This window comes from Vespa mandarinia, chromosome 7, assembly GCF_050613455.1.
Source record: "Vespa mandarinia isolate Hongniang chromosome 7, ASM5061345v1, whole genome shotgun sequence".
Classification (NCBI taxonomy): Eukaryota; Metazoa; Arthropoda; class Insecta; order Hymenoptera; family Vespidae; genus Vespa; species Vespa mandarinia.
In genome coordinates, this window is record NC_140816.1 from 2,869,738 (window position 1) to 2,882,500 (window position 12,763).

At 32.6% G+C, this 12,763-nt stretch overlaps 1 protein-coding gene across 1 annotated transcript in view; it reads right to left on the bottom strand.

Annotated features, from left to right (window-relative positions):
- The window catches only part of LOC118440458 (neo-calmodulin), a 96,683-nt gene extending 88,619 nt beyond the window's left edge, over positions 1-8,064 (bottom strand). Inside the window, exon 1 of the mRNA XM_035863515.2 lies at positions 7,627-8,064. Within this exon, the coding sequence (XP_035719408.1) occupies positions 7,627-7,665 (39 nt within the window). The 5' untranslated portion in view covers positions 7,666-8,064. The remainder of the gene's footprint in view (positions 1-7,626) is intronic.
- Between the last annotated feature and the right edge of the window lie 4,699 nt (positions 8,065-12,763).

Genomic DNA, 12,763 nt, shown 5'->3' on the forward strand with positions numbered 1-12,763 from the left:
TATATATATATATTCTATAGCAAATAAGCTTGAAATATAGCCATAGGCGAGAGAAATATATCTATGTTTATATGTGTGTGTTTGTGTGTATGTGTGTGTATGTGCATGAGTGGGCGAACGTAAACGTTCGTATGTTTGTATAAGTGTATATGTTTGTGTGAAAAGAAATAGAAAAAGACGAAGCAACGATCATGGACGCCTGCCTTACGGCCCTTACTAGAAACTAGGAAGTGGAAGCTCTAGTCAGAGATGGGAGTGGCGCAACAACAGACCGTGTCAGCCAGCCAGGGGTATTGCGATGGAACAGGCGAACCATCGTAACTGCAATGCTGCTGCTTCTACTGCTGTTGCTGCTGCTACTGCTGTTGCTGCTGCTGCTGCTGCTGCTGCTGCTGCTGCTACTGTTGATATTGCAACGTCGAACGAAACATGCAAATTTCTTCCTGTTGGGTGAAAACAGAAAGAGAGAGAAAGAGAAAAAAAAAAAGAAAAAAAAAGAAAAAAAGAAACTAAAAAGAAAAAAAAAGAAACTAAAAAAAAAAAGAAAGAACAAAACAATGAAGAGTAAAATTAGATCGATATTGAATTTCTAAAATAATATCTACTACTTTCTACTAAACCTTCGTGAGAGTGAGAAAACGTTATTGTTACCGTAAACTATTACTATTATCTTAAACTATTACGTATGATTACTATTACTATTTTTATTTATACATTATTTTTTCAATATACATTATTTTTTTTTTTATGTTTTATTATATTTTATATTATATCTTAATATATCCCTTGTATTTCATATCGATCCTATGAAAGTAAAATGAGAACGGGAGAATATAGGAGAAGAAAAAAAAAAAGAAAAAAAAAAAAAAGAAAAAAAAGAAGAAGAAGAATGTATTAGATATTCGTCATTCATCGTTGTTAACGTTATCGACAAAATCGAGTTTCATTGAATAATCGAATCGATACGATCGAAGGGAATTCGTTAAACTTTTGATATGCAGTTCCCACGAAGAGAGTAGATAAATATATCTATATTTACAAAGATTTTGATGCGCTCGCGTGCACAAAAGCACGGCGCACACGTGAGCACCTTTGACGATGCATCTCGTAGGAAAAAGAATTTGTGAGAAAAGACGCCTTCGGTTGAAGAATATCAAAGAAGTTCACGTTAAACTCAATTCCGCGCTCCTCGTTTCTTATTTCTGCGAGGAAAAGAAACGGAGAAAGAGAAAAATAGAGGTAGATGTAAAGGGGAAAAGTTCTCGAAATCAATTGATACCGTGAGGAAATATGAAACGTTCGATCTTTGAGAAAAGTTTCTATTTCAATGTCTTTCGCAAGTAATAATAATAATAATAATAATAATAATATTATTATTATTATTATAAAAAAATGATTATTATTATAGTCGTAATAATTTTAGACGTCATAATTTTATCAATCAAAGAAAAAGCCATTACTCGTTAAGAACGTTCATTACTCTTGTTTTTATAATGATTTTCACCGACAAAGAGATCAGAGAGTAATACTTGACCGATTTCGATGAACATGATTTTATTTTGAAGATGAAAGTTTAAACGAAGGAGTTGGCATTTACAAATTTTCAAAAGATCATACCCTTTTTACGTACGAATTTATTTTCATACAAAAAAAAAAAAAAAAAAAAAAAAGATATACTTTCCAATACGATTTTTTTCTTTTTCCATTCTTTCGTTTTAACAAGAATAATGTTTCTTGAAAGATTCGTAAAAGCCGATATAAATATGAAAGATTGAATATCATGGAGTTCGGTTTACTAACATCAATACTCTTAACTCGCACTTAAGCCGATTGTTAAATTGTAGGGTATAATCTAGACAAGCTTATATTTTATCCATTATCTGTCGCTGAAGTCACCACATAATATCCTTTCGAACGAAATGTGGCAAAGAAGAGCTTTTAAATATAATAACTAAATCAATGACGTCAAATCATGGAAGATGTATGTAATCGTATCTATGATAATGGATTCGTGAACGAACTTGTATTTAATAATGACTAAGCCAATAATTCCTTCGTTGAACCTTCGCATAAGCCTCGAAACAGAGTAAAGTCACGTATACGGATCCTCGAATATTATTAATTGAGATCAAGTCACCTTTCACGTCTCAATTACAATCTCGAACTACAAGCTCTTCGACAAGACTTCGAACGATTAATTCCACTTACCATAAGACTTTTAATCCTCTGGAACTATTATAAAAGATTAATTATATACATATAATATACCAACATTCATCCTATCTGTATCCCTTCTTCTCATCGATTTCAAACGTACAACGTCAGCTAATTAGCATGAACGAGCTTTTATTAATTCTAAAATATAACGAAATAATAGATTCCTGTTTTGAACCTTATTTATACATACTTAAGTATTTACGTAAACACACACACACACACACATACACATAGACATACAGAAACACAAAATATACGTATTAATTCTTCTACTTGAAAAACGTATGAAATATTTTCTTCAAGGAAACGAAAAATAATTGAACGAGTTTTCATCCTTCTTTCAACGTTCCAAGCAAATGTAATTTCCTCAAGCAAGATATAATTCGATCCTCGTATTAATCTATTTTGTCCTGACAAATAAAATCGAATTCCAGTTCGACGAATCAATTTTATTCGGCCAACTCAAACTCAATCTTCGACATCGAAACCGATAAAACGAGTACACCGACTATATAATTACTCGACGAATGCGTTTGTTCTACAAATTTATTTATTCTATTCAATTCTCTCTCTATCTCTCTCTCTTCTCCTCTCTCTCTCACTCTCTCTCTCTCTCTCTCTTTCTCTCTATTGTTCTTTTATTAACGCAAGTAAAATAGAAAGTTATAAAACAAAAGTTTAATCGTAAATACATTATCTTATATTTATATCTATTTAATCTTATTATTTACTATCAATATAAAATGTCACGTTAACAATTCTTTATTCGGATTGATCGATCCGAACTAAAACGAAACCATCAAAATCGAAATTATTTCTTTACTTTCTTTCACTTATGCGATCCCATAAAATTAACTCGTAACAACGAAAAATCCATAAAGCAAACATTTAAAATCTCAAATTTAAGTGGCGATACGTTCGATAATCGTATTACGTGTTCTCGCTGAGACTTTAAAAACTCCTTCGATGCAACATCGAAGTAACTAACAATAAGATCCTGCATACATATCACGGATATTATCGTTTGTACAGGAAAGAGGTACGAGTTGCATGTTATTGCCGGGTCAACCGAATTCATATATTCTGACGTAAGTCAAATTTCATTTGCGTTTAAATGGCAACGTTAGAACTGTAACTTGGTCGATATGAAAAGGAAAAGAAAAAAAGAAAAACAAAAAAAAGAAAAAAAAAAGGAACAAACAAAAAAAATTATGATAGGTTCCAGTATCATAACTTAAAACTTATTTGCGTGAAAAATCATTTCGATGATCGGATAAAAAAATTCTTCACCTTTTCTCGAAAATCGTTCGATCTTCTTTTTTAACGAACGCGTTACTATGTCGTATACTACGTGGAAAAAAAAAAAAAAAGAAAAAAGAAAAAAAAACAGAAAAAAGAAACAGGGAGAACGTAGTACGTCGAACGCTTACGGAATCGAGACAAACGGGTATATATCGGTTTTCAACTGTCACTTGCTCGATTAATTAATATTTGACACTTAATTGCACCCTGTCGTCGGCTAGACGTTTGATATTGTTCGTGCACGCAGCGACTTGGTCTGATACATCGAAAGCGTAGAACATTGAGCACCAACTAGACCAGCTTTGTTGCATACGTAAAAGAGAAACTTTATTAACTTCAATGTACAAAGGAAAAGCGCGCGGTACGGTGTGAAGGTGGCAAATTATCCTATGCCTAATAGAATTCCTTTTGAATATGCATATTACGCAAATAACCTTCGTCGTTTTTATTAAGAATTTAACCCTTTTCACCCCTTTAATTTTCATATTCACACATCGAAAAGTGACAAATATTATTTTGACCTTTGAGAGATGTTCAAATATTTTAGGGTAAAAAAAAAGGGAAAAGAAAAAAAAAGAAAGAAACCAAAAAAGAAAAAAGAAATAAAGAAAGAAAATATCATACCGTACGAAAGGATATAATTTCGAATCGAGGAGTAAAACCATGCAATACAAATTTACATATTCGCGTCGCCATTCGTTTCGTACTGAAAAAGTACCGTGCCGTGTTTACTTCGCGAAGTATAAAAGACATCTAATGGCGTATGCTTCAAAGCACACGAAGAGATCATAGAACGAAATATTTCTTAAGGTTAACAACGACGATACTTGCTTATGCAACTAACAAGTATGCATTTGCATTCTGGACGCAACAACGAATGAAATACCGAAGAGAGAACTTTTATAAAATCTTTGAAGGATGACCTTCGAAAATATTTTCAGCAACTTTAATCCTCGAATAATCTACAGACATTTATCTCTTAAATTGAATACATTTTATTATTACCTATATAAATATCGAAAAATATATATGAAATAACTATCGAATAAATTTTGATTCCGGTATAAATTAAAAGTTAAAATAAGTTTTCTTTTTAATAACAAAGGGATTAGGGACGTTTCATTTTTCAAACTAGTTTGATTTCTCAACTTAATCTCAACTTAATCTCATGCTTTTTTAAGAGAAAGAGAGAGAGAGAGAGAGAGAGAGAGAGAGAGAAGGAGAGAAAGAGAAAGAGAAAGAGAGAAATCAGAGTATTCAATTTACAAGAGCCAGTTCGGATTACGGTTTGCGACACGTTTATAAACTCATTCCGTCACCTTCTAGAATGTAATAGAGGGAAATTAATGGCGGCCAAGTTGTGTCCTTGGTTGTAAGTACTTACTTGATTCTGTGTCGACTTCGAAAGATACGACGTCCTTGAGAGAAAGAGAGAGAGAGAGAGAGAGAACTTAAACTAACGAAAGAGCAGCGGCTTCTAACGTGAACTTATTTCAAATTAAAAGTTTTCCGTTTTCTAATTACATTCTCTTTCTAAAGATTTTATACGATCGCTTACAAGATGAATCTATAATCAAAAGGACGAATTATATCTACGGTCTTAATATTCTCGTATCGAACAGGATTATAAATCAATCGAGTAATAATAATCGAATTTATGATCGTCAAGAATAAACCCCACGTTTCTAATGACGTTTAATTATTTTCTACGATTAAAGATACAATTTTGTTTTAACAAACCAACGTATTTATCTATTGTATTAAATATATTATTTCAAAGAGAATTGGTGTGATAAAAAAGCTCGTTATACTTACGCAATAAGATGTAACAATTTTGCGTAATACTATTATATTTACAACAACTATGATATTTTTAAAAGATAAAACGTGTAGTGTGCGTTCAAAGAAAGGTCATTTGAATGATTGAACGATTTTGTGTCTCTCACACACACACACACACATTCGACCTAACTAACGAGAATCATGTTTGACCTATTCAATAAGAATGTTAAACTCGATATAAAATAAAATAACTTAGATTAACGCATGTTATTATTATATCATTAATTAACAATTTGATTGACACAAATTAGAAACGGCTTTTACATGAGATAAATTTTTATATGATTTCGTGTTCATTTCTCTCTCTCTCTCTCTCTCTCTCTCTTTCTCTCTCTTTCTCTCTCTTTCTCTCTCTTCAAAGGTTCTTATTCATTAACACCCTTAATTTTATCATATATCTAGTAGCCAAATGAAATATGCAATATAAATAGCACTTCAAGGTTGGTGCGATTCAATTCTCACACGATGATAAACTCATTGTTTCAATCTACACGGAATGCATAAGTAAATTTTATTTTCAGGGGTTCCGTCGAAACACGTAACTAAAAGGCAAGATGAAAATCAACGGTCCTAAAAAGTAGAACAATATATATATATATATATATATATATATATATATATATACATATATATTTATATATATATATGAGATCAAAGTCGACAAATATATATGGAATATTCAAACTAGAAACGTAATTCAAAGTGATTTACATCTTAAACAACTTTCAGACAATAGATTAGTTTTCGCTCGATTTTGAACAGTTCCCAGTACCTAGCTAAACCCCCCATCCCCAATCCACCTCTCCTTTTTGTTCTTTTCAAATTTAATTCCCATAAGGGACTTCTCTCTAATACGAATGATGAAAACTCTTTCTCTCTTTCTCTCTCTCTTTCTCTCTCTCTCTCTCTCTCTCTCTCTTTCTCTTTCTCTTTCCTTCTTTCTCAATCTTCTCCATCCATCAGGAATAAAGAAGCCCTCAATTATCGGAACATTTAATAGAGCGAAAAATTGGTTTTCCTTTTTCAACAATTCTAGCAAACCATCTCTATATGAATTTCTTTTTTTACAGAGTAACATTATTCAATTTTTGATTTAAACTAATAGACAAAACGATTTATCTAAATAGAATCGCCGCTATCATGTAGGAAATATTCAAATAGTCTTCGTTGTATTGTATATCTCAGGAAACGAACGCAACAAACGTACTTTATATTCCAAGCCAAAAATAGAAAAAGGTCGAACGAATAAAGAAAATAGACTCGATAATAGAATCTCTCTTTCTCTCTCTCTCTCTCTCTCACTCACTCATTCACTCACTCACTCACTCACTCACTCACTCACTCTCTCTCTCTCTTTTTCTATCTAGTATGGTATCCGTCGATTTAATCAAAGCTCTTCGACGTAGGAGTAAAAATATTCTCCAAGTTTGATAAAGAATTCAATGATCGACTGGACGTAAATCAATTTACATATCCGATAACGATTAGAAAATGCATATTCGTATGCGTTAAACGTTCGATATGAAAAGTAAATCGATTTTGACAAGGTATCTTGACCGCACGTAGGCTCAGAGTCAAATATTTACGTATCATTATCGCCATGCTCGAAGACTGCCCCGTAGCTTTCCCTGAAAATATTATGATACCTTCCGGATCGGATGCCCTTCTATTGTACGTGAGCGAACATAGTCTATAAACGCAATCACGATTGGATCGTAAATCTTGCAAGCGAGTAAGGGTGAATTACGAGCTAGTGTCTATTCTATAACTATTAATCCTGATAAATTAACTGTCTCCGAGCTGCTGCCATTTTTGAAATTGTGTTTTATCGGAAAACTTTAATTTATCGTAATAATTTGAAATTGTCTACATTCTAGAAATAGGCGTTGAAATGCATTCGACAAATTCGAGAACATTCGAAGAATCATGTTGCGCAAATATCGTTGTGCTTGAGAGAAAGATCGAATTTAACAAAAAAAAAAAAAAAAAAAAAAAAAAAGAAAAAAAAAAAAAGAAAAAAGAAAAGAAAAAAAAACAGAAAAGAAAAGAAAGAAAAAAGAAACAGAAAAAAACAGAAAAGAACTAAAGGAAAAAAAATTCTAAAATGACTGAATAAATCGAACGAAAGAAAAAAAAAAAAGAAAGAAAGAAAGAAAAAAAGAAAAATGGCAAAGAAAAGAGAAGAAAAGAACGCAAAGAGATAATGGATAAAAACTATACGAGGGATAACCATAAGAAAAGATACACAAGAATTCACTTACTTACCCTGCGCATAACACGAAGAGAGAACGATGAGGTCTTCATTTTGGTGGTAATCCTGGCAATGCTCTAACTGTGATGGCTGGACGAAAGCGTCGTTCCGTTCTATCCCCTTCACTACGAAGATTTCCAAGGATAATCTGACCTCGCGCCCCGTACGAGAAACTTTTCTCCGCGAGAAGTGAAAACGGATTCTAGGAGCCTCTGTGATATAATATCAGAGGCAGAAGAGAAGACGGGTGGCTCGTCAACAGAAAGGACTACTACTACAGGTGGTCGTTGCGTCCTCTTCTGTCCTCTTCTATCTTCTTATTATTCCCGCCTTCTATCTCTTTTTCCTTCCTTCCTTCCTTCCTTCTTTTCCTTTCGTCCTTTCTTATTCCTTTTTCCCCTATCGTACGCGATACGCGACTAACTGACCGACTAATATCACTCTTCTCTTTCTTCTATATTTTCTTTCTCTCTTATCTCTCTATCTACTGTTTATCTCTATCTTTGTTTTTCGAAATTATTCCTCGGCAAATGAAACGGGATGATTTAAGTTTCACGACGACTGATGAGACGATCGACAAAGAATAAAAGCATAGAGAGGACTATATTCGAGTTCTATGCTTTCTTCTCAATGAAAAAAAGGATAATCTTGAAGGGAAAAGAGAGACAGACGAAGAGAGACAAAAAGTGAGAGAGAAAGATAGAAAGAGAAAGAGAAAGAGAGAGAGAGAGAGAGAGAGAGAGAGAGACAGAATGAGAGAAAGGAAAGGAGAGAAAAAATTTAATGAGAGCGTTGAACTGTATAGAAGAAATAGAAAGAGAAAGAGAGATAGAGAGATAGAAAGAGAGAAAGAGAGAGAGAGAGAAAGAAAGAGAGAAAAGGGGAGAGTAAGAGAGAGAGAGAAAGACAGAGAGTAAGAGAGACAGAGAAAGAAACAGAGAAAAAGACAGAGACAGAGACAGTAATAAAGATAGAGATAAAGACAGATACGAAAGAGATGACTTGTTATTTCCTGACACGCTCGAGGATGAGCAGATCTAGGATGTTTCGTAGGAAAGGACGTATGTAGACGCGGCTGACGAGCGTCTGACCGGCTCTTCGTTCTGCGGCCTGGCCGTACGTGCGTCGAGGTGGTGGCGCGCCGGACCTCTTCGTCGAACCCACCCCCGAGCTAGGTGCGCGCGCGCACGACCCTTTACGCTCTCTATGTCTATCTCTCTTTCTCTCTACCTCTCTCTACCTCTCTCTCTCTTTCTGTCCCACTATTTTCCTCTCCCTTCATCTCTCTCTCTCTCTCTCTCTCTCTATCTATCTATCTATCTATCTATCTATCTATCTCTCTATCTCTGTCTCTGTTTCTCCTTCTTCTTCTTCTATCCTAGCCAGGGCCGCGCCTACTTTCGGGACGATCGAGGGAGCCAAGGTCGACCATCCAAGGCCGAGGAAACACGCTTAAATTCCAAAGAAAGCTCTCGCATTTTTACCATTTCCTTCTTCTTTTACGAACGTTCCGTTCTTCTATCTTCTTTGAAAGAGAAAAAAGAAAAAGAAAAAAAAGATATATATATATATATATATATATATATAGCAAAAAAAAAGAGGAGGAGAAAGAGAAGAATAGTGAAAAAGATGAAATCGAAGAAATCACGCCTAGGTGATTTTTTTTTCTTTTTTCCTCTTTGTAATTTTCTTTTTATTTTTACTTTTTTTGTTTTCCATTTCACATAATCCCCGCCGAATCGGATGATGCGTAACGATAAAAGTTTCAATTTGCTTTCGTTATTTACTTTCTTTTTTTTTCTTCCTTTTTCCTCTTCTTTCTTTTTTTTTTTTGTTCGTTTAAAAAAGACCGGAAAATGTTTGATTGATGAAATGTTTGACGAGAAAAGATCGGAAGGGTTTCTTCGATTGACACGATTTTTCGCATAATCCTCGTTACATTTTTTTTCCTTTTTTTCTGTTTATCAAGTGAAGTGTATTGTAAACGATAAGAGCGATGAGAGCGAGAAAACGTGGACTCGGAAAGATTATAAATATTGACGCAACAGCTTGAGCTCAACAGTCTGTCTATCTAGATAATGCGAAGTATCGTTAATGATGCGCAGAGTTTTCCACAACTCACTTCTTGGATTATCGATCATAGTACTGATCCCGTTGTGCTTGTAAGCAAAAGAAAAGAAAAAAGAAAAGAAAAGGAAAGAAATGAAAAAAAGAAAAAAGAAAAAGTTAAAAATGCGTTCTGAGAATAAACAAATAAATCTTCGTCGTTGTATAGAACAACAAAGAATATAATTTTGTACGACATATGACGATAACTTTGGTACAAATAACGTGAAACAAACGTAATTTAATTGTTCCATCGTTCCAACGTAATCACGCTTAAACACAGTATGAATGAAATTTCCTTTGAACAACAAACGGACAAATAAGGAGCTTTCGAATCGGTAAAAGTTCGAATAGGAAATGGTTAATTAGTTGAACGCAGTGAAATTTTATTACGAGTTCAACCTGCTGGATATATTACTTTGAAAACTAACTAACCAAGGTAAACTAGAGAAATTACGTACATTATATACACATACACATATACATATATAGATGTAGATAATATACATAAACCGTGATGGGTGCATGCATTATATCCCTTGAAGATACTAAAATATTTAAATGAGAATATTTTAATGTTGAGAAAACTTTTTACACGAATTTAAATTTCTAACAGTTGACATGGTACACTTATTGTCCCGTTATTTCATTTATAAGATAAGAAAAAGATTCGAAGGATTTGTCCTTCGTTAATTTAGCTCGGTGACTTGGAACTTGATTCAAGAGAAAGGGTCGGGGTCACGTGGCAAGCAACACGTGCGATTCAATTTCCAGAATGATGGAACAACGTGACATGGCCAAACTCTACGACGTTGCTTGTAAGAACGACATTGAATCAAGTTATATTAACTTATATCCTAACTTATATCTATAGTTTTATCTAAGCAGTAACAGGCTTTGTTATTATTATAACATCTGCTAAAACCTTTCAAATAAAACGTATTAAACGAGAAACGTATTTTAATTATTAAACAATAATAAGGAATAAAAAGTTTTCTATTAACAGATATTATTTCTACTGATCAATTTTTTCCATTTGTAAAATCCCAACGTCGAAGGTCGTAAGCATTGTTATCACGATACTGCGTACCGTGAGAACCTTGTCATAAACAGAAATCGAAGGACGACAGGACGAGTGTATGGTGTCCATAACAACACGCTCAATATTCTATCGGAAAAGTTAGAGAATATATATATATATATATATATATATATATATATATATATACATATATATATACGTGTCTACAAAATATTCTCTGATTCCGTGCGTATGTGTGCAATTATCAATGTATTTCGTTATCAAATTATTCGTATTGATCGTCTATGAGTTCTATAATCAAGCTTAGTACGTCCTTTCACGATGATGTTACGAGAGAGACTGAAGATCACGAATGTCCTTATATCTATGTATGTATGTAAACAAATGAACAGAGGTCGATAGGTTAAATAAGCTTACCTATGTACGTGTGTGTGTATATATATATACATATCTACGTATATATCATTTATTTTATATTTTGCCTAGAACTTGAACGTTTTAAAGTCGATTTAACGAAATTGTATAAATAATATATCAAACGTAAGAAAATAAAGAAAATCCTATCTAAAATGTTAAATTGATCGCTTGAATATATTAATGACGATACGTACTTATATAATAATCGTATACAAGAAGAGGTTAGGAAAAGAATAAAAAAAAGACAAAAGATTACACTTACCTATGGGATCCATGATTCTATGCTATCATTCCAATGATTTATTATTTCTTTCGTTCACTTCATTCCACCGAACGATTATCCTTAAATTTTCCGATAAAAATTAAAATATTATTACGGGAACATAAGAAGAAAATATAAAGGAAATAATTAAGTACCGATCTCGACTTCCGTAATTTTCAACCTTCCAAAACACTCGACTCTTTTCGGAATATTTCGGCATAAGTACTTCGCTCTCGGCAACGATCGACTCTTTTCGGTTGTTCTCGTATTCCATGGATATTCATATGCGATAATACATATACGGTGTGCATGCGTAATGTATTACCGAAATTAGGACGAAATCAGGACGAAATTGTCGCGAAAAATATAAAAAATATTTCTTATTATTTTATATTTTCAAAAATATAACGAAATGAAACGTAAAAGATGAATATGAAAATATATATTTCGATCTAATCTAGTCTTATCTAATTTAATAAAAAATTTTCATTTTTTTTTTGGTTCACAATTTCTTGAATAATAAAAAAAAATATATATATATATTTATATAAATAAAGGAATTATTTATTTTTCTCCAATATCGTATTATATATGTATAAGAGAGAAAGAATAAGTCACAGAACGATATCATCCTAATATCGGATAAATTGAAATAAATGTTCGATTCTCGTAGACGTTACACGTTCCGTCGATTCCACGTAACTCGAAATTCGAAGAAAGTGTACCGTGTAAGTAATAAATATCTCATGGGACGTTGCCTTTAGAAATTGAAAAGTTTGAGAAAAAAGAATTCTTATATAAACTACGTGGAAAAGAGCTTTTGTTGATATCCTTGCTATTTGAGGATATCGTTTTTGTTGCTTCGGTTTAAGAAAAAAATGGCAGATGAATGAGGAAAGGGGAAGGAAAGATGAGTAAAAGAAAAAAGAATAATAGAAAAAGAAAGAAAATCAAAATGGTGGGATCCCTTAAGTAATACTAAAAACTTATAGGTCAAACGTTTCTTTGTCATTTTACTATTCGTTTGGAGAAAAAGATAGCTCACTTTCATCTATCATATATATATATATATATATATATATATATATATATATATATATATATATATATCTTAAGTATATATTCTGTTTATTTACATTGTCCATAGAAAAAGATATCTCGCTTTTGTCGAGTATTCAACAAAATTCGTAAAAAAATCTTAGAATCCAAAAACGATTACTTTGATGGGTAGAATCGAACTACTACTATGATGAATTCGTCTTATTTTTTCGGAAGAAAATGTTCATTCATTAAAATAAATAAAAAAAAATATATATATGTGTAT